Raw genomic sequence first — 20,970 nt, 5'->3', positions numbered from 1 at the left:
TCAGACTGCACGACTCCCGTCACCAACTTGGTATTTTGAATATTAGTAAGGATATTGTCAATAATCGTTTTGGATGTCGGTGTAACTCTAGTAAATCTATTAATGGTGGGGAAGAAAGAGGATGAATGCAGTGTTCATAAAGTCATGTTTTACCCCGTCTTCCTTGGAAATATCAATGTTAAAATCACCAAGGAGTATACAGTCTTTTTTTTGCTTATTCAATTGCATACAATCCATGACTCAGTCAAGTCAGTAAATTGTCCGCACAAATAAAATCAGCTCTCTTTCATCACAGCGGTTGGTCGAAAGCTATGAGTGCAAAATTTAAGCAGAATTAGTAGACTGGATTAAAATGCTAAATTTGAAAGCTGTAAAGTCAAGGCAAGGTAAGTGGCTTGTGAGGGAGCTGGAAAGCCTTCTGAAGTAGCCTAATCATGAAACTTGTAATTTACCCTGTCACTACCGACGGTACCGTAATTAGGCAACGAGTCAGTTTTAGGTAGCCTACTCTAGATATTCTCACGAGAATGCATGCCCAGTGTGTGCAAAGATAGCCAACCCGTGATGTAGACAATATAGAATGATTTGTTAAAAAGTCAATATGGCTCAAATGCCAGAGTTGTTATAGCTGACAGTGTTAGTTAAAGTAAAATGGACGGCATCTGTCTCGTAATTCATACGGATAAAAACGGTTTGAGAAGATTGTGCACGTTGCCTAGCTTGTAAGGCTGGAAACTACAAATCCCATGATCCTATGCTGTTAACTCGTAATCTTTCACTAATCTTATCATCCCCGTTTTCGAATCCCAGGCACCAGACCCGAGGAGTGCGGATTACAGACCGACTCATATGAATATTGACTTCGGAAGAGATCGTACATGATTCAAGGCGAGACGGGTACATTCGGGTGCACTTGGAATACAGCAGTGAAAATGGATTTAAATGCCATCATAGAAAACATGGAAACAGGGGATCAAAATGCCGCATTGATGGCACTACAGACGTATAATAAAGAGGTAAACAAATCTGACCACCATTATCAAGTGTAAAACCTGCGACTTTTTACCCTTCTTTGATGATTTCACTTGTTAAGAATAGCCTATTGATTTTAAGATGATCTCTTTCCCGTCATCAATCATGTCATTTTGTTATGAAGTGCAACACTAACAAGCTATCATGCCTCCTCAAAACAACAACAAATTATATGTATTATAGTGATCTGAGAAGTGGCTATTAGCTTCAGCGATTAGCAATTGCACACAAAAAATAACGCTCATCAAATGACACAGTAGCCTAGTTAAAACAGATGTCCAAGCCTGTAGCGTATGCGTGTGCATCTGGGCAGAAGTGTGATATTAGTGTAAGACATGGGCGGAGCGAGGGGATGGCTTCTGGGGCTTGAGCCCAGAATGTTTTCTCAAAAGCTCCAAATCCTGTAAGTAAAAATGTGGGTTGTCATTTTAGGCGCATATGCACCCTCGGTCACTGCAATGTTAGTACGCTATTATAATTCCGAGCATTGCACAATTTTTGTTTTAGAAATATAATTCACAATTTACGAAAGTAGGTCTGGTTGATATCTGCATCAAAATCAGCAAGCTATTCGCAATATCCAATCCACAACCTGAACTCTGTCCTCTCTCTTGACTCTGTCGTCACTCATCACTTTATTTTTATGTCACTCACTCATCAACGGTTCATCATGGACAGTCGGAGTTTAGATTAGCCTACAGTAGCAGCAAGTAAGATTACATTCATTAATGCTTTGCATTGATGCATTAATTATAGTTAGCTAGCTTACCATTGCAAAAGTGGCTAATTGCGACCATTTTGGTCACATACATTCCCGAAAGTGAGCAACTGCAAAATATATTTGGGAGAATATGTGCAAGTGCAAATAATTGTTATGGTGCAACATTTTAATTTATTTACAAAACGCTAGCTAATTAGCCTAACACATATGCCTGCTGTGAGCTGAGACAGTGACTGATTCAAATGCAATAACATTGTGTACGGTTGACAAACAGCCGGCGCTGCATGAAGTCAAACGCACCTATTTTTATGCGAACTTTCAGGAGGTATATAAACGGATTTATTAACTTTTGAGAACGTCTTCTGGACCAATAGGAACAGCGTATTGGTCCAATTATTACACTAGTATATAAGAAACAGTAAATATAATTTGACAGTATGTTTGACAGAAAGACTATCTAACTGGCCAGCCATGTCACTGTCCCCAAATTAATATCAAGAATTTCACGAATAAAGTATCGGCCATGTCATAGACTAGTAATACCTACTAGGCTGTTGGCCGCAGCCTGTAGCGAGTTGAAGAGCGAATGGATGTGAGATGATTGCATCAAAGTTGACATTCTCCAAACGGTAGATATACATTTACATTTAGTCATTTAGCAGACGCTCTTATCCAGAGCGACTTACAGTAAGTACAGGGACATTCCCCCCGAGGCAAGTAGGGTGAAGTGCCTTGCCCAAGGACACAACATCAGTTGGCATGACCGGGAATCGAACTGGCAACCTTCGGATTACCAGCCCGATTCCCTCACCGCTCAGCCACCTGACTCCGTGACTCACCTGACACCTGACTCCTGACTCCATATAATTTGACAATATGTTTAAAAACTAGCCAGCTATCCAGCCATGTCATTGTCCCCAAATCAATATCAATATTTTTACAAACAAAATAATCGTCCATGTGTATCAGGCAATAATTAGGGGAGACCGGGGAGTTATTTAACACGGGGTAAGTTGTAACACTGTCAGTTTGACCAATCAGAAAAGAACAAATTACCTCTCATTGTTAGATCCATCCCCAGCTAGTGTTACAACTCACCCCAGTTGTGGGGTAGGTTGTAACAATGGAACTCTTTGTATTTGGCACTAACTCACATAATCTGTGATTGTGTAGTAGATGTCCAAGTGAGTTATATTTATAGAAGACAGATATGGGTAGTATGTATCAAAGTTTGAGAGACCTAGCACAAACAACCACTGAATTACTGACGCTCAAACAAAAGGTGTTACTTTCATCCCCAGTCTCCCCTACTACTGTCGTATTGGCCGCTGCCTGGCAGAAGTAGACTGACTAGAGGTGAATAGCGAATGGAATGTGAGATGAGTGGTTATGTGACGCTGACACTGTAAATTCAGAAAATTAATATTCTGTTTATATTATTGTCATGTGCATATAGCCAATTGCATAGTAAACAAACCAGACATGTAACAAACTTACAAATTGATGTCTGACTGCACAGAATAACAATATGAGTCCAAGTCATGTTTTTATTACATCAAGCTCCAAAAACTGTATTTTGCACTCAAATTAATGAAAAAAATATATATCCTTGCGCACTCCCATCAACTGTGGAAGACCCTATCTAAACTCAAAATAAAAATCTGACAGTTCCTAGGTTGGTGCAAAGCCCCGAATAACGTCTGGCTCCGCCCCTGGTGTAAGAGTATTAATTGCCTTCGTGGACCACATCTTCAGTACGTGCATGCTACATCACATGTTGGTATCAAGATTCAATGTTGTAGTCTAAACTGTTTAGGGCTTTAACTGTGTTCTCATATTCTCCTGATCTACTCCATATCTGTCTCTCTCTATGTCTGAGTGTTATGTGTCTCTCTCTCTATGTCTGAGTGTTATGTGTATTATCAAAATTTAATTAATTCTTTACGTTTTGTACACAGCTGAGAGCCTAGACTCTGTGCCTCACAGAGGAACTGTTAGCATCTGTGTTTTGTTTTTTACTCACACAAACACTCGCACCTCCCTATTGACAGTGAACCAGCCTTGAAGTCAGTTGTCCAGGTAACACATCTTAGGTGATCTACTGTCAACAATCTTCACTTCTCTGCCTTCAAATGTAACATTCATGGTGTTGTGGTTTGTTTTTATTTAGTATCATTGCCTGTCTACAGGTGTGTATTACCTGTATACAAATGTAAGTCAGCAGTTACATAATTTGTAACAAAACAAGTGAGATCTGGAGCTGGAAAGTAACCTTTGCCAACAGAATATTGGATGGGGAAAATAGATATTTTTTGATAATCTGAATTGATGTTCTCCTGTCTCATCTGCACAAGTGTAGTGACGTGCCACCTGGAACTATCCAGTAGGACTTAATCAATTAAATTAGAAGCTTAGTGAGAAATTCCGAATATATTTTTTTCCACCTTATCTCACAGGTGCAGGTCTCCAACATGAAGCCCTGCTCAGAGCTGGTTGGGATTACTCAGAGCAGTAGGGTTAGGCTGTCGAGACACAAATAGCAGGCCTGTCAAATCCTGCCCATCAAACCGGCTCCCACCTGATCTTGTGCTACATGAGCTTAATACTAGAGGCGCTTGGCACACTTTGGAAGTGTATGTTACTCTCAGAAAACCAATTGCTCACCTAATGTTCCAAATTGACCAGAGAAATGAAGACAGAAAGATGACTTGTCCTTGGACAAAAATAGATGGCTTCTCTTTCACATTTAGTTAACAAAGGTTCGAATGTTACTCTGAGAAACCTGCTGTTTCTACTTTAATCCTCTCTGTGACCTAACAGCAACACAGTGTTAATCTCCCTTACTCTTCAGATTTTCAACCAAGTTCAACCAAGGTTTGGGAATCAAAAACAAAGTGAAGCATTTTCTTTTAACCGTTGGGCTCTCGCAGACCCCCCACATTGCGAAGGTTAAAAGAAAATGATTTTTATTTGTTTTTGTATTGGGTAAAATTGGGTAAACACAACGATCATGTTCTGTCAACTTCTTTCCTTCAGCCAAGGAGTTTAGCCTTTCTCCTGCTCTCCAGGCACCTCAGCACAGAGCACAATGTTCTCATGCCACATCACATGAGCTGATGTGACATGTTATTGATTCTTCCTTTTGTATCTCTTCTGCTGGCAGAAGGGTCAATGCTTCAAATTTAATACAGAGGATGAGGCAGAAAGAGAGGTACTTTATTCTGTTTCTTAAATTTGACTATATACTGTTTATATACAGTTTTGTTTTGCTGCTTGCAACTATAATGTATATTTATAAAATCGACATAATAGTTTTACTAAAGGAACAGTGTTATTCAGAAGTGTCATTTTGCATTTCATTTGTACATGTAAATTACTGTGAAGTGATTGTCATTTGTATACTTAGACAGTTAAGTGCTGAAACATCAACTCATCCAATCTTCCTTATGTCTCCTGCATGCCTGGGTGTTAGGATGGGAAGTTACAAGAGGTATCATTCTAAAGATGGCAGTTGCATTTTAGAGAAACTTAATCCAAAGTTTATTTCTATAGCCAATTATTGTGACATGAAATTAACTTTGGATTAATGTGATTAGAGAGAACTTGTTGTTTTCATGAGGGCTAGCTCCCGATGTGTTAACCAATTAAAAGCACCATCCGTGTTTCTAGCTGCCACCCAATTCCTTGGATTGCAATGACAACACCCAACATAGAACATTTGTTAAATTTGCCATGTTTCTTCACACATTTAGTTATTAAAATGTGGGTTAGCCCTAACCCTAGTTTTGTTAGTGAAGCTATTTTGTGTCTTAGTTTACTCTGTAATCCTTTCCGTCTGGCCACCAGTATCTATATCCAGTCCTACAATCAGAATGTCAGGCTTCTTTCTGTGCCACAGTAGACTGTAGTATGACTCTGCTGACCCTAAAAGTTACTGGAAGGAGTTATGCCAGGCAACTTAGCAGACCCTGCCTGGAACTCATACCTGTGGTACACCTGGCTCTGGTAGCTTCTCCTCTGCACTCAGACTGCACTACTCCTACTCAGAGCCATAGAGATATAGATGGCTTAACTATGCACCATTGTTTGCCAGGATGCACTTCTACTCGGGTACCGTTGTTACCCAGGATGCACTGGGAGTCATTGGCTGTATGAGTAGAAAGGGTGGAGAGCAATATTGTGAAGTCCTTTATCCCAGTGACTACAAGTAAGGGAAAACATTTAATTTATGGTAATAAAAAGTTGCCATTATACTTGGTGTGAAAATGGTATGATAGTTGTTTCTGTTTTATAGTTTTTGGGAATGAGGTTGGCAAGTAAACATTTTATAAATAATGTTGAGTGCTACTTATTTATGGCTTTGCTGAGACACTAGCATGTAACTATAATTTTTTCGCTCTTTATATATCTCTATCTCTCACACACCCTCTCTCCCACACACTTTCTGTTTCTGTCTCATGCACACACACTCTGTCTATATATCCTCACATGTGCTCTTCTCATCTGGCACAGGGCTTGGCTGGGTCTTGTTGGTCTAGATGCGTATACTATATATACTATAGCTTCAAAATATCCTGAACACAGACATACACACACTTTAGGTCTGAGGTACATAATGTCTAAATGTCATAATGTAGATACACCTAATTATGTAAATAGCTCATCAAGGAGCACATTAAATTATTTCATATTCTGATCTTCCTGAAGAAAAACATGGATGAACAACAAATGTATGTTTTGTCAGAACCTGAAAACTTATGTATTTATATGTATGTATTTATCTGGACCTCATGAAAACAAACTCTCTGTCTTAGTCATCTCTGTGCTGGGTTGTCCTGTTGGGTTTGGGGACATTAAGACTCAGTGTGGTTGGTCAGTCTGTGAGGGAGATTTAAGATAGTTATTTATTGACCCAAATGGATTAGTCCCAATGTAGGGCAAGGTGTTAGACCAAGCAATCATGCACTGTGTCTCTGGCACCTCCTAGCGTCTGGGAGAGCTGGTGATGGGTTTCCTGGAGCGAGGCCTCCAGCCTTCCTGCCAACTGGCCTGCCTGGAGACCATCCGCATCCTGTCCCGCGACAAGAACAACCTAGCGCCCTTTGTCACACGCCGTTCACTCGCAGTCCTCAGCCACCATGCGGGAATCGTCCCAGGCGATGGGGAGGCTGTTTCAGGCAATGGGGAGGCTGTTTCAGGCAATGGGGAGGCTGTTTCAGGCAATGGGGAGGCTGTTTCAGGCGACGCCCCTGAGACCCTGGATTTGGAGGTGATCGTGGAGGCACTGAAGTGCATCTGCAACCTCATACTGCACAGCCCCACCGCCCAGGAGCTCGGCCAAGAAATGGACTTGATGACCGGCATCGCCGAGCGCCTTAAGCAGTGCCACGACAATCAGTGGAACCACGAGGTGCGCTTCTTTGACCTGCGCCTCACCTTCCTCCTGACCGCGCTGCGTGTTGATGTTCGGAGCCAGCTGGCCCACGAGTTGCATGGGGTCAGCCTCCTGGGAAACGCGCTCGATGCCACGCTGGGTCTGTGCTGGCCTGACACCCTCGAAGTGGCGAGGGAGGGCGTGGTGGAGGACGCCAAAGAGCTGCCGCAGCTAAGCCGTGAGCAGATTGAGCGGGCCATGGAGATCCTTAAGATCCTCTTCAACATCACCTTCGACTGCTCGCGCCGCACAGTGGATGAGGTGAGGACATGTTCTTTTTTTTTATCGAACCAGTTATTTTTAAAGATATTATTTTGTTTAATATTGTGTAACTGCTACTGTCAAACTTTATGTTGTGTTTTGTTATGGGTTATGTTAAGACATAAAAATCACAGCATAAGCTGTCCTGCCACATTACTGATGTGCCTTGCTCAAGGGCATCAACAGTCTCCCAGCTGCCAGCTCGGTCTGTCTAAATGGAGAGACAAAACTTGGCTACAAGCAAAGGATAATTTGATATTTAAATGTGCGCACACACACACACACACACAGACATCTCCTTTTGATTGTTCTCTATGCTGTTGGGAGCGGTGTAAAGGAACAATACTCTGGATAAGAACCTGTGGTGAGGTTTGTTTAACTCTGGATGTGTGTGACTGTGTGTGTGTGATCCTCAGGAGGAAGCGGCCACCTACAGACACCTCGGAGCCATACTCAGACACTGTCTCTTGAGCACCGCAGACGAAGAGGAGCGCACAGAGGAGTTCCATAGGTGACAACACACCAGTGGCAATTTATTTAAGACTGCAAGGGAAGCTCGGCTTCCCTTTAAATGTCAAAAAATGTATGGTCAAATATTTACTATTATGTTAAATGCGTTAGAACACGTTCATCTCAAAGACGAGTTCGTTCAGAATCAGCTACATGTAGCAGGTCGACTGACTCGATTTTCTTCTCATACTTTCCCGTAGCGTCACAGTGCATTTCCCTGTTGAAGCCTCGCGTCCATGTACTTCAGTGGGGCTGCTTTGAACAGTTTTTTTCAGTGCTTCGAAACTATACGTCATTGGATAAATGCTGCGATTATGTCCTGCCCACGGACGCTTGGCGTCTCTGAGGGTGAATGGAGGAGTGGGCTGGCATGGACGCCGGGCTTCTGCGTGATGATTGGAGGGTCTGTCGAAAGACTGCATCTCCTTTTGATTGACAGCGATTTTGTACTATAAAAAGTCGCCTAAACTATTCTAGCTCAGTCCCATCGCGGATTTTGCAAAGGTAGTCAAAAGACAAACTGCTGCAACCGATTTCCTGGTATTTGCTTGGCTAAATTGCTTGCCAATTTTCATCATACATTTTATACAATTATAAAGCACATTAATTGTTTCAGTTTAACCTAATTCCCACATTTCCTCCTTCAAGTTTAATATCATTTTGTAGATCGTTCATTCATTCATTCATACAGAAGGGTAGGTTAGTGTTGTAGGAGTAAACTAGCCAGTGAACTAGAAAAATAAATGGACAATTTTTATTATGTAGGCCGAAAATGAGCTTCCCCTCTTTGAAAGACAAGCAGCCGCCACTGCAACACACACACACATATTCACACACCGACACACATTGACACATATAGAGCCCTATCTTGCACCCAGCGCAATTGACTTTGTCAACGACGCAAGTATCATTCCTAGTTTGCACTCGACGCAAAGCGGACTTTTCCCTCCACAGTCGCACGTCGGTAAATTAGGGAATGACCTTGCGCTCCCGGGGGCGGTTTAGCGAAAAAAGGAGGCGTGTTCCGGCGCAAACGTTCCCTGGTGCTATTTTGCAGTTTCAGAAAAGCAATTCCGCCACAGACCAGGAAAAACGTAGTTTAAAGTCAATGGCGCGTTATTCAGATTCTATTTTAAGGGCGCATGCTTGGCCCGTGCGCACTGCTGGCGAGGCCAGGGTCTTCTTCCTGCGAAGCTATTGTTTTGATTTATTGTATGGCTGTGTTACATTTCTTTCATGTCAATGATTAAAAAGATTTTCATAAGAAATCTCTACGTATGTGAACTTGATTTGTAACAATTGTGTCAATTTCCTCCCATGCCTGTTTAACCGAAGCTAATTTGGGTGGGTTTCTTCTCCCATGCCCATGCCCATCAGAATCAGAATCAGAATTCGGTTTATTCGCCATGTATATGTTACACAAACACGGAATTTACTGTGGCAGGAAGGTGCAAGCAATAAACATATACGGGTCTTAAATTAAGTAAAAAAGTACAATGGTTAAACTAATTCTAAGAACTAAACAATTAAAAAATATAACAATTTAAAAAAATATATATTGTAGCGACCCTGTGTTATTGGACATTCATTGGTTGTTAATGTTCATGTTCTTATTGGAGGGTTTGGGAGGTTGTGGGATAGCTGGGGTGGGTCATTTTTGGCTGTAGCCTATATATAGGGGTGTTTTGGCGGTTACCTCCCTCTCTGTTCTCCCTTCGTGTTTAAGGTCAACAACTGTGTGTAGGTAAAACAACAAAACCAGAGCCATTAAGCATCATTATCAATATTGTTCAGATTACGAGACTATTTGTATTAGTTAAGGCGTAGACAGTGGCCCACAACTGTCTGTGTAATAAAACCCAGCACTTCACCGGTTGACTCCCGACTCCTCATTAGCATCCCGGCTAGGGGTGCTACAATATATATAAAAATAAGACTAATGAGCAGCATGAGTGGGCAACTTAGTGCAATGAGAAAACTGCTCTGCCTTTCCCATACAATGTCACTTCTCTATCTTTTACGGCCCTGACGAGAACGTTGGTCTCCTCGGCTGTGAACCGCTCCTGGCGTGCGCCTGGCAAATCCGCCGTTATAATAGCAATCCGCCACGGAACAAGCCCGCCTGCTCTTAATTAAAGGGAATGTGAGATGACGCTCTGATTGGTTTATTGCACGTTACGCCGAAACCACACCCATTAGTAATGTAGCTACTTAAGACCAACCCATTTTATAGCAGTTTTCTCTTTATCCCGCCGGTATAATAGCAACAGCGGCGGAGTCCCGCCCACAAAGTTACTTGCGCTTTGCGTTTGATACTTACATTTACATTAAGTCATTTAGCAGACGCTCTTATCCAGAGCGACTTACAGTATGTACAGGGACATTCCCCCGAGGCAAGAAGGGTGAAGTGCCTTGCCCAAGGACAAAATGTCATTTGGCACAGCCGGGAATCAAACTGGCAACCTTCAGATTACTAGCCCGATTCGCTAACCGCTCAGCCACCTGACTCCCTACATACATGATACTTGCGTTTCAGATCGTTAAAAAAGGGCCCATAGACACATACTGTACAAAGACACACATAGTCACAGATAGACACACATACCTAAAAACACATACAGCAAACACACAGAAAAGGTCATTTTCACTGTTCCATAATGTTAACTTGCCTCTTAACTCGTCTCTTTGTGTGTGTCTCTGTGTGTGTGTGCGTACTCATGCTTGTGCGTGTGTTTTATCCAGCCATGCGGTGAACCTGCTGGGGAACCTGCCTCTGACCTGTTTGGACGTCCTTCTGGCACCCAAGGTTCAGCAGGGCTCCATCGAGCACATGGGACTTAACATGGATGCTGTCAACATGCTCCTGGAGTTCATGGAGAAGAGGCTCGACAGGGTGAGCTTCCTGCCTGCCCAACCTCCTGCATAGAGAGCACACCCTAACATACCAAACATTCACATTACATGCTCTCTCATACTCCCTCTGTTGGGTGGGCCAGTGTGGTTAAAAACAGGTGTACCAGTCCCCGTCATTCTCTCACCAAGCCCAATATCCAGTCTACCATTACACCAAGTGCAGAAGCTGCTTCCCCCCTTCAGACCAGACGGTAGTGTCTGAGGGACGAAGCCCTTCACCCTCTCAACTGCTGCTGTCTCTGCCCAGTGCGGGTTACTGGTAGTGTGCTTGTTTATCCAGCAAGGGGTGCTAGCGTAACCTGAGGTAATTACTGGGTAAGGATGAGCCTGTTGTGGAGGCTAGGATAGAGCCTCAGGGAGCCTCACTGAGAAACAGGCCACAACTGGGACCTGCAGCACACTAATGAAACTCATGTTTCCTACCTTGGACACAGAATAATTTGGAACACATCTATCCAGACCCCTTTACTTAGGGAAGAGAACAGTTGTGGAGCCCACTTTCACTTCTGCGTTAGATGTTTGAATAGAGTAGTACGTTTGAATAGTTAGATGTACGTAAAGTAAAAAAACTTTACGTACGTAAAATCAGACATAACAATGACCTGGGTTCAGCTGATACTGGCCACAACACATGTGCAGAACATATACGGTGTTATGGATTGTCTGTGAAGACAGATAAAAAAAACAACATTCAAGAGTAGGACTGGGTGTGTGTGTCCCCGTTTCCAGGGAAACAAGCTAAAGGAGACACTCCTTCCTTCCCTGAATCTGCTCACGGAGAGTTCCCGCGTCCACAGAGAGACCCGCAAGTTTCTCAGGATGAAGGTCGGCGTCTGCTTTGGGACATTTCCTTATTCACTTATTTAACTATTATAAGTCCATCTAATGGCAATTCAGTATGCATAAGCCACCTTATCTCAGTATCCAATTGCACTATGTTGACCACTCACGCTGCTCATTCTATTCTTATTTTTATATATATTTTATTTTATGTTTAAATTGTTGTATTCTTAGATTGTTTAGTTCTTAGAAATAATTAAACTCTTAATTTAAGATTCGTATATGTTTAGTGTTTTGCACCTCCCTGCCACAGTAAATTCCGTGTTTGTGTAACATACATAGCGAATAAACCTGATAGTGATTCTGATTCAAATTGACCAAGCAAATAATTTAAATAAGTGTATGTGCGTGTGTGGGTCTGCATTTTGTGTGTGTGTGTGTGTGTGTGTAGGTGCTTCCACCACTGCGAGATGTGAAGAACAAGCCGGAGATGGGGAACGCTCTTCGTAACAAGCTTGTCCGCTTAATGACTCACATCGATACGGATGTCAAAAACTGCTCCTCCGAGTTCCTGTTTGTTCTTTGTAAAGAAAGCGGTGAGACAGACATCTTTGCTAATGGCAATTAGGGTCAATTTAGTTGTATTGTTTTCATTTATAAATCATTAATTGTATTCTTATTTATTCATTGAAATTATGTAGACATGCAAGATCCTTTACGTGTATGTTTTTATTACTTAGTTTATAACGGATTTTCAAAACACCATTCCTGTTGAAAAGTTCTCCTCATCCTCCTCTTCCTCACTGCAGTTTCCCGGTTCATCAAATACACGGGTTATGGGAACGCGGCAGGGCTACTTGCTGCCCGAGGCCTGATGCATGGAGGGAGCGACCCTGGCACATACTCAGACGACGAGGACAGTGAGACGGAGGAGTATAGGGAGGCCAAGAGCCAGTGAGTCCTCACACCCCCTACCTCCACGCAACACCCCCTACCTCCACACAACACCCCCTACCTCCACACAACACCCCCTACCTCCACGCCCCTTACCCCCTACCTCCACACCCCTTACCCCCTACCTCCACGCAACACCCCCTACCTCCACACAACACCCCCTACCTCCACACAACACCCCCTACCTCCACGCCCCTTACCCCCTACCTCCACACAACACCCCCTACCTCCACGCAACACCCCCTACCTCCACACAACACCCCCTACCTCCACGCAACACCCCCTACCTCCACACAACACCCCCTACCTCCACGCAACACCCCCTACCTCCACACAACACCCCCTACCTCCACACCCCTTACCCCCTACCTCCACGCCCCTTACCCCCTACCTCCACGCAACACCCCCTACCTCCACACCCCTTACCCCCTACCTCCACGCAACACCCCCTACCTCCACACCCCTTACCCCCTACCTCCACGCCCCTTACCCCCTACCTCCACGCAACACCCCCTACCTCCACACCCCTTACCCCCTACCTCCACGCAACACCCCCTACCTTCACACCCCTTACCCCCTACCTCCACACCCCTTACCCCCTACCTCCACGCAACACCCCCTACCTCCACACCCCTTACCCCCTACCTCCACACAACACCCCCTACCTCCACGCCCCTTACCCCCTACCTCCACACAACACCCCCTACCTCCACGCCCCTTACCCCCTACCTCCACGCAACACCCCCTACCTCCACGCCCCTTACCCCCTACCTCCACGCAACACCCCCTACCTCCACGCCCCTTACCCCCTACCTCCACGCAACACCCCCTACCTCCACGCCCCTTACCCCCTACCTCCACGCAACACCCCCTACCTCCACGCCCCTTACCCCCTACCTCCACGCAACACCCCCTACCTCCACACCCCTTACCCCCTACCTCCACACAACACCCCCTACCTCCACACCCCTTACCCCCTACCTCCACGCCCCTTACCCCTTACCTCCACACAACACCCCCTACCTCCACACAACACCCCCTACCTCCACACAACACCCCCTACCTCCACACCCCTTACCCCCTACCTCCACACAACACCCCCTACCTCCACACAACACCCCCTACCTCCACACCCCTTACCCCCTACCTCCACGCCCCTTACCCCCTACCTCCACGCAACACCCCCTACCTCCACACCCCTTACCCCCTACCTCCACGCCCCTTACCCCCTACCTCCACGCAACACCCCCTACCTCCACGCCCCTTACCCCCTACCTCCACGCAACACCCCCTACCTCCACACCCCTTACCCCTTACCTCCACGCAACACCCCCTACCTTCACACCCCTTACCCCCTACCTCCACACAACACCCCCTACCTCCACGCCCCTTACCCCCTACCTCCACGCAACACCCCCTACCTCCACGCCCCTTACCCCCTACCTCCACGCAACACCCCCTACCTCCACACCCCTTACCCCCTACCTCCACACAACACCCCCTACCTCCACGCCCCTTACCCCCTACCTCCACACAACACCCCCTACCTCCACGCCCCTTACCCCCTACCTCCACACAACACCCCCTACCTCCACGCCCCTTACCCCCTACCTCCACGCAACACCCCCTACCTCCACGCCCCTTACCCCCTACCTCCACGCAACACCCCCTACCTCCACGCCCCTTACCCCCTACCTCCACGCCCTACCTCCACGCCCCTTACCCCCTACCTCCACGCAACACCCCCTACCTCCACACCCCTTACCCCCTACCTCCACGCCCCTTACCCCCTACCTCCACGCAACACCCCCTACCTCCACACCCCTTACCCCCTACCTCCACGCCCCTTACCCCCTACCTCCACGCAACACCCCCTACCTCCACACCCCTTACCCCCTACCTCCACGCAACACCCCCTACCTCCACGCCCCTTACCCCCTACCTCCACGCAACACCCCCTACCTCCACGCCCCTTACCCCCTACCTCCACGCAACACCCCCTACCTCCACGCCCCTTACCCCCTACCTCCACGCAACACCCCCTACCTCCACACCCCTTACCCCCTACCTCCACACAACACCCCCTACCTCCACACAACACCCCCTACCTCCACGCCCCTTACCCCCTACCTCCACACAACACCCCCTACCTCCACACAACACCCCCTACCTCCACACCCCTTACCCCATACCTCCACACCCCTTACCCCCTACCTGGACCTACCATCCCCTCACACCCCCTACCTCCATATAAAATACCCTCACACCCCCTTAACCCTTATCTGCATCTAACACCCCCTTACTCTTACCTCCAACTAACACCACCTAACAACCCTCCTCACCCCCTACCTGCACCTAACACCACCTACCTCCACTTAACACCATCTAACACCCCTTCACACTACATTGTGCTGACACACAAACCTTTGCTACTAACCACCTCAAACCACCTACCTCCATCTAAAACCACCTAACTAGGATGTACTGTAAATTGGAAAAGACTGGCCATGGTTGTGGCTGGAGGGTCTGGCCATGTTAGTGCATTTCTGTCTGTGTACATTTGTGTGTGTGTGTGTCTATTGTTCTATGTGTTCTGTGCAGGATCAACCCAGTGACAGGTATCGTTGAGGATGAGCAACCAAACGCCATGGAGGGGATGACAGAGGAGCAGAAAGAGATGGAGGCCATGAAGCTGGTCAACATGTTTGATAAGCTCTCCAGGTAGAACAGCAATGTATTCACACTAAGCACTGAAGGCTGAACCGAGTGTTACTTGGACACATCTGTATTTCCGTTAATGTCCACCAGATGGGTTAGGGTTCAGTCTTTCCTTTTTGTCATCCTGACATCTGACGTCTGTCCGTCCAGGAACCATGTGATCCAGCCGATGCAGTTGGGAAGTGATGGGATGATGAGGGAGATGAACGTGTCTGACCTGAAGAGGTTGACCCAGCAGGTTGCCCCCAACCAGCCACATGCCTCTGACAGCGAGGACGATCTGGAGTAAGCCCCCAATGAGGTGTGCGTGTGGCTCAGTAAGGCTAGGTTGGGGGGGGGGGGGGGGCGCTAGGTTGGGGGGGGGGGGGACTAGGTTGGGGGGGGGGGGGGGGCTAGGTTGGGGGGGGGGGGACTAGGTTGGGGGGGGGGGGGACTAGGTTGGGGGGGGGGGGCTAGGTTGGGGGGGGGCTACGTGGGAATTGGTGCAGGAATGTGGCTAGCTGCGGGGGAGCGTAGCTTGATGTAGCTCAGCTCCACAGTTTTACAGATTTAAACTGGTAATGTGTGTTTTTCAGTCTAACAGTCTAACAGTGGTTTACATTTAGTCATTTTTTTAGGTGGTTGATCAGAATGTGATGACAGAAGAACACGCTCACAATGTCTGTTCACCCTAACCTAACACTAGGAGCACTATTGCTTTGTTCATTGCCTAGTATCACCTCTCGGAACACATTTAAATACATTATTCTAACAGTTTGTGTATTCCTGACTCAACAACCAGGAGGAGACCAGCTATGTGAGAAACTGACCAGCCTCTTTATAACATGGGAAGTTATTCTTTTCTGTAGTAGATGTCAAATCGACACTATTTCTGCTTCTTGAAGGCAAAAATCAGATCAGGGCACTCAAACTATACTATTTTGTCACATTATTTCAGTGTGATCCTAAATACAGGTACAGGTTTCACTACTATTTGTAAAAATTCCACAGCAATATCTGTGGTCTATGACATTATCTTGATGAGTTCACTGCAAATGTGATTAAGATGTGCAATCTCTTCAAAGTTGCAATGATGGTACAATACATTCTTGTTTCCACATGAACCCTACATGTCCTACTGGATGAAAAGATCATTAAAAGTATCCTATATTTTAGATGGTAAGAATGATGATTGTAATGTGGTATGCAAAGATTCAGATTATATATTTCCTGTATCCTAATTTATATTGTGTATATATTTGCTCTAATGTGAGGTTCAGTAAATATGTTTAAAAATAATTTTCTCTTTCTGGGGTTGTTTTTGTTAACTATACAGCAAGATAATTAAGTGTAGCTGAAAATGTGACTAAATTCTTCTTCATAACTTACAGTAGTAACAGTATACAACTTCTTGTTCAACGACAGATACACACAATAGAGAATCAAAAGGGGATTTCCATGTCAGAAGAGAGGGTGGTTGTGAGTAATATTTGGCAGTCAGCCAGATCTTATCAAGACTATAGTTTGCTGGTCACAAACAGTTGTTCTCATGGCATCCCGGGGCCAGTACCGTATGAGAACTCTGTTACTATAACAACATCTCAGATTGATCAGTGTCTAGTTGTTCCGCATTATTGCCTTTAGCATTTTGTGTGACGGTATGAAGACAGGAATTGTAGGGGAAAGAGAAAGGGGATGAAATGCTTGGACTGGGGCTCTCTCCTTTACTGTTGTTTTGACACTCCAGAGATTCTGGATAAATACACAGCTACATAGAGATGAGAAGGGCCATTAACATTTTAAATACAATTAAAGTTACTTCACCTTATTATGGAAATTATTCTGACCTGCTATTAAAATGTGCCATGACTCATGAGTGATGTTTTTTATGCTGAGCACATTTCTTTACCTACTCACTCAACCTTTCAATGTGTCCTCTCCCTAGACTCCTTTCTCATCAGGTCTGGTACAGTCAATTTTGTATCTAGTTTTGTAAGGGAAGTTAACCATAAGAAACAAACATTATGGTTACATAGGTATCTCAGATCCACATTCGTTTTCTCAAAAAACTGAGGCTTTACATAGCCGAAAGCATGCCACACCATTCTCATAATTCATATAATCAGAGACTGTTTCTCAGATCTGTGTTAATCACAATGAGATTAAGAGATGTAATGATTCATCTAGAGATACTGTGTCGGCACTAGTGAAGACAAACCTCGGATCACACCCCTGGGTAAGTACTTCCCCACCTTCAGGTTGTTAGGCTGCCGTTCTTTATTTGTTGCTAATCCACTTCGGAGACCGGTGTCAGCCCAGATACAACACTAGCGTTGTTGACGTCCAACTGTAGACGGGAGAACCAGGGATATTAGGGGATGCTCACTGTACTTAGGAGGATATTTTGGATGTCATCTGAACCCTCTACCCTTCAAGAATTATATTTTCTCTGTACAGGAATGGGAGCATTCATTCAGACTTCGATTCCAGTGTAAAAATATATATAATTAAAAGATTTATTACATTAACTATTCTTGATCCCAAAACAATACATGTGGGACTTGTGGTATGATGGACACAGAAACAGATACATTTGCAATCCCAAGTGATGGAGTTTTTGGTTGGTATATTTATTTAGTAATCAGCAGACTGATACAAATAGTGTAGGTGTAGAGGAGGCAGGAAGTAGTGAGATACAGGTGGCCTCGAATCTCGGTCTCCTCTCTCTTTTTCTTCCTCCATCTCTCTCTTTTAGTGCTTCTTGTAGTCTTCAAGGTGTGATAAAATCCAACCGGATGGACCCAGGATGGCTACGAACATGGATATCAAGGCAATGCATTGCTCCTGTAGAAACCACACACAACAAAATAACATGGCATATTGAACATCAACAACAAAACTGAGGCATTTCTAAATATATCTACTGTAAATCTCTCCAATTTCAGACTGTGTCAAGAGTTGCCATTCAATTGTCTCTCTTGATAAACAAGTAACTTCTCCAAATTAAAAGAATGCCCAATGCTCGTTAAAAAGGAGCATTGGGCACAACCTGACTATATTTGGTTGTTGCCTACCACCATAACAAGGTCAAATATTTGGCAAACTGTCAAGCCCTAAGTCACAAGGGCAGAATCACGAGACAGAAAGCATAACTAATAGTTATCAGTGACTGGAAATCCATTCCTCTTAAGATTAATTGTTGAAGTGAAAAATCTAATCGTAAAAAAGCAAGAATCTTGGTACGTGAAGGAATTGGGTGGAACAATGGCGATCCAGCGTGCGCCTTAAATGGCATCGCTCAAAAACCTATCAATGAGTGATACCTTATTAATATTATTATCATCATCCGTATGCACATTGGCAAAATTAAAGCAAAGACTATTAGTAAAAAAACACTAACTTTTACGCGCGCGCCGCACTCTAGGAAAGTGCGCCACAACCTGCCGCATTACTTACGCCCGCTGATATGTGATTCTTGGCAGGCTTTGTAGAAATACTGCTTCTGGGGATGATCTGACACCTTACTGCGCCACGCAGCAAATTCACTGAGCCGTTAAGCGCAGACATTATGCTTAAGAATTAAATCCAAAGTGGTCAAGATGATATATCAGTTGTGTTCCGTCCCGTTGAGCACTGGTTGTATGTCCTTCAGGGGTATCCGTTGGTTTCAGTCTACCTGCCAAGTGTAATATAAGACCAAGCAAATAAAAGTGAGCTGGCTTGGGATAGTGGAGTGTCGCTCCGCCTCGCGGAATGTAATTGGCCAGCTTGTCAACGTTGCGCCACGACACAGCAGTGTCCTCAGCTCACCCCGCCTGTCTTCTCTCGATGGATGTGTCAGCTGCTTTGGAAAACGTTGTGTGTGTGTGTGAGTGAGAGCGAGCGAGTTTAAAGTGTAGTTATTTTAGGATACCTGCCACCAAATTTGAGCTCATGGCTCGAAATCGTTTGTAGCTTAATAGAAAATGAAACTAAATAGGCTACGGTATGATCGCTAGTGCTGAACCGAACCTGACCAATGACCAGATACCGCATATTTGTCAGGGTTGCGTTCGATAATCTTCAATTGCAAAATCATGATGTATACACTGAAGACAGGCTCACCATTTCCAGCAGATTGTGCTACGTGTCACGTAAACTTGCACGATGCACCTGAAATAAGGTGTAGCCTGCCTATTGATCTCTTCAGAGAGCATAGAGAATCTGCCTTCAACAAAATGTAGACGCGCACTTATAGGCAGTCAGTAACAATTATTTAACCAATAGTTTATTCACAGTTCAGCACTGGGTGTAGGCTGCAACACATTGTAAGATCGGTCTACACAACAAAGATGAAACATTTCAACAAATAGCATTAAATATATATAAGCATAACAATACCTAAAACTGATGAGAAATGGAAGAACTACAGTTCTTTACAAAACATAGATTTAGATCAAATGAAAAATAGGGATTAACTACAAACACACTCTTGGTTTCTCTCTCTCTCTCTTACTTTACAATAACTGTTTCAGATGAGCTCCACATGAATCATCTATTAACCAAGAGGTGCAGTTTCTGGTCCTGTCAGAAATATCCTGGGGTTTCTGAACTCTACTGATCTCAACCTCTGGAAACCTGGAACAAAATGCAACATGACCAATGAACAAAAACAGTCTTAGTCTCAATACAATTTCACATTTGAACTGTAAAACCTGTCAATTATGCTTACTGATGACTGTAAGGTATTTTTTGGCATGGCAAGTCTATATTTGTACAAGTCATGGAATGAAGACCCACCTTTGATTGCTGTAAACCAGCCATTTAAACCTAATTTGACAGTGCCTTGAGCATCAGGTAAATATCTTCTGCCATCTGAAATAAATGAAATTGGATACTTGTTAGGTTATTGATGGAATTGTTATTGAGAAGCTATGAACATTTAATATTTACAGTCATCTAGATGGACAGACAGACAGATTGATTGATGGATCGATCTAAGGCGTACATTTTCCCTTCAGGTACATCATAGACTGGGGCCCCCAGTGATGTGGATTCAGTTTAACCTGTTTGGGAGACACAAGGATTTTAAATAACTGCAGTGAAACTTATTTCCCTGTTTCCTTACTTTTTGGGTAAAGCCATCATGACAATGAGAAGGAATGAGAAAATGCAGCACCTCACCTGTTGCGTGTGGTGTGACTCCACAATCAGAGAGATCACTAGTAAAGTACACGTCCACTGAACCGACACTCTCGCTCTCTGTAATGCCAGGGATACATTTTTTAACAGGAATAAATACAAATAAAAAACAAAAAAATATTTATGAGTTACTTACAATAGCAGCCATCGAAAGAGCTAGTAGTCTTCAGCCAAGCCACACCATCAGTGATTAAACGAATGTCCAAGTCTCCTTTTATCCCTGACGGTAACGACAACAACCGAGCTGGGGTTCGATATGCCCCCTGCTGCCCCCTGCGTTGAGCACTTCCCCAGGTGCTTTTTCTCCCAGCTCAACATGTACCGTCGGAGCCTGCAAATACAGGCCTACGTCACAAACAGGACAGTCCTAATGAAAGTCAATACCTCAAAAGCAGTCAGGTGTGCTTTGGACTATACCATCTATCTAGTGCTATTTTGTTTAAACCACCTATCTAATACCAGTTTGTTTATACCAGCTATCTAATAC

General features: G+C 44.6%; 3 protein-coding genes across 6 annotated transcripts; 1 reads left to right on the top strand and 2 right to left on the bottom strand.

The window, feature by feature from the left end:
* Window positions 1-235: 235 nt before the first annotated feature.
* On the top strand, window positions 236-15,913 carry ric8a (RIC8 guanine nucleotide exchange factor A). 4 transcript variants are annotated; one of them, XR_009930546.1, is made up of 13 exons: window positions 236-386; window positions 811-1,016; window positions 4,917-4,964; window positions 5,226-5,243; window positions 6,741-7,448; window positions 7,865-7,959; window positions 10,701-10,851; window positions 11,601-11,696; window positions 12,103-12,247; window positions 12,461-12,605; window positions 15,207-15,326; window positions 15,474-15,665; window positions 15,792-15,913. XR_009930546.1 is itself a non-coding variant. In XM_062462837.1 (13 exons), the coding sequence occupies exons 2-12, from the start codon at window positions 879-881 to the stop codon at window positions 15,610-15,612; spliced, it is 1,803 nt and encodes a 600-aa protein (XP_062318821.1). In that variant the 5' UTR covers window positions 236-386; window positions 811-878; the 3' UTR covers window positions 15,613-15,650; window positions 15,761-15,776. The 4 variants fall into 4 exon arrangements, 1 of the variants encoding a protein (XP_062318821.1); XM_062462837.1 differs by lacking the exon at window positions 15,792-15,913 and adding an exon at window positions 15,761-15,776 and having other exon boundaries at window positions 15,474-15,650; XR_009930547.1 differs by lacking the exon at window positions 5,226-5,243.
* A 1,998-nt stretch (window positions 15,914-17,911) lies between these two features.
* On the bottom strand, window positions 17,912-19,015 carry LOC134021731 (cytochrome c oxidase subunit 8B, mitochondrial). Its single transcript, XM_062462836.1, has 2 exons — window positions 18,759-19,015; window positions 17,912-18,146 (listed from the first exon to the last, which is right to left on the bottom strand). Exons 1-2 carry the CDS (start codon window positions 18,867-18,869, stop codon window positions 18,054-18,056), a joined length of 204 nt encoding a protein of 67 aa, XP_062318820.1. The 5' UTR covers window positions 18,870-19,015; the 3' UTR covers window positions 17,912-18,053.
* Window positions 19,016-19,542: 527 nt separating this feature from the next.
* Window positions 19,543-20,793, bottom strand: LOC134021730 (spexin prohormone 2-like). Its single transcript, XM_062462835.1, has 5 exons — window positions 20,620-20,793; window positions 20,466-20,543; window positions 20,290-20,347; window positions 20,082-20,156; window positions 19,543-19,919 (listed from the first exon to the last, which is right to left on the bottom strand). The coding sequence occupies exons 1-5, from the start codon at window positions 20,629-20,631 to the stop codon at window positions 19,840-19,842; spliced, it is 303 nt and encodes a 100-aa protein (XP_062318819.1). The 5' UTR covers window positions 20,632-20,793; the 3' UTR covers window positions 19,543-19,839.
* Between the last annotated feature and the right edge of the window lie 177 nt (window positions 20,794-20,970).

This window comes from Osmerus eperlanus, chromosome 5, assembly GCF_963692335.1.
Source record: "Osmerus eperlanus chromosome 5, fOsmEpe2.1, whole genome shotgun sequence".
NCBI lineage: Eukaryota > Metazoa > Chordata > Actinopteri > Osmeriformes > Osmeridae > Osmerus > Osmerus eperlanus.
The sequence above is the reverse complement of the archived record's forward strand: the minus strand, read 5'-3'. Positions and strand labels throughout refer to the sequence as shown.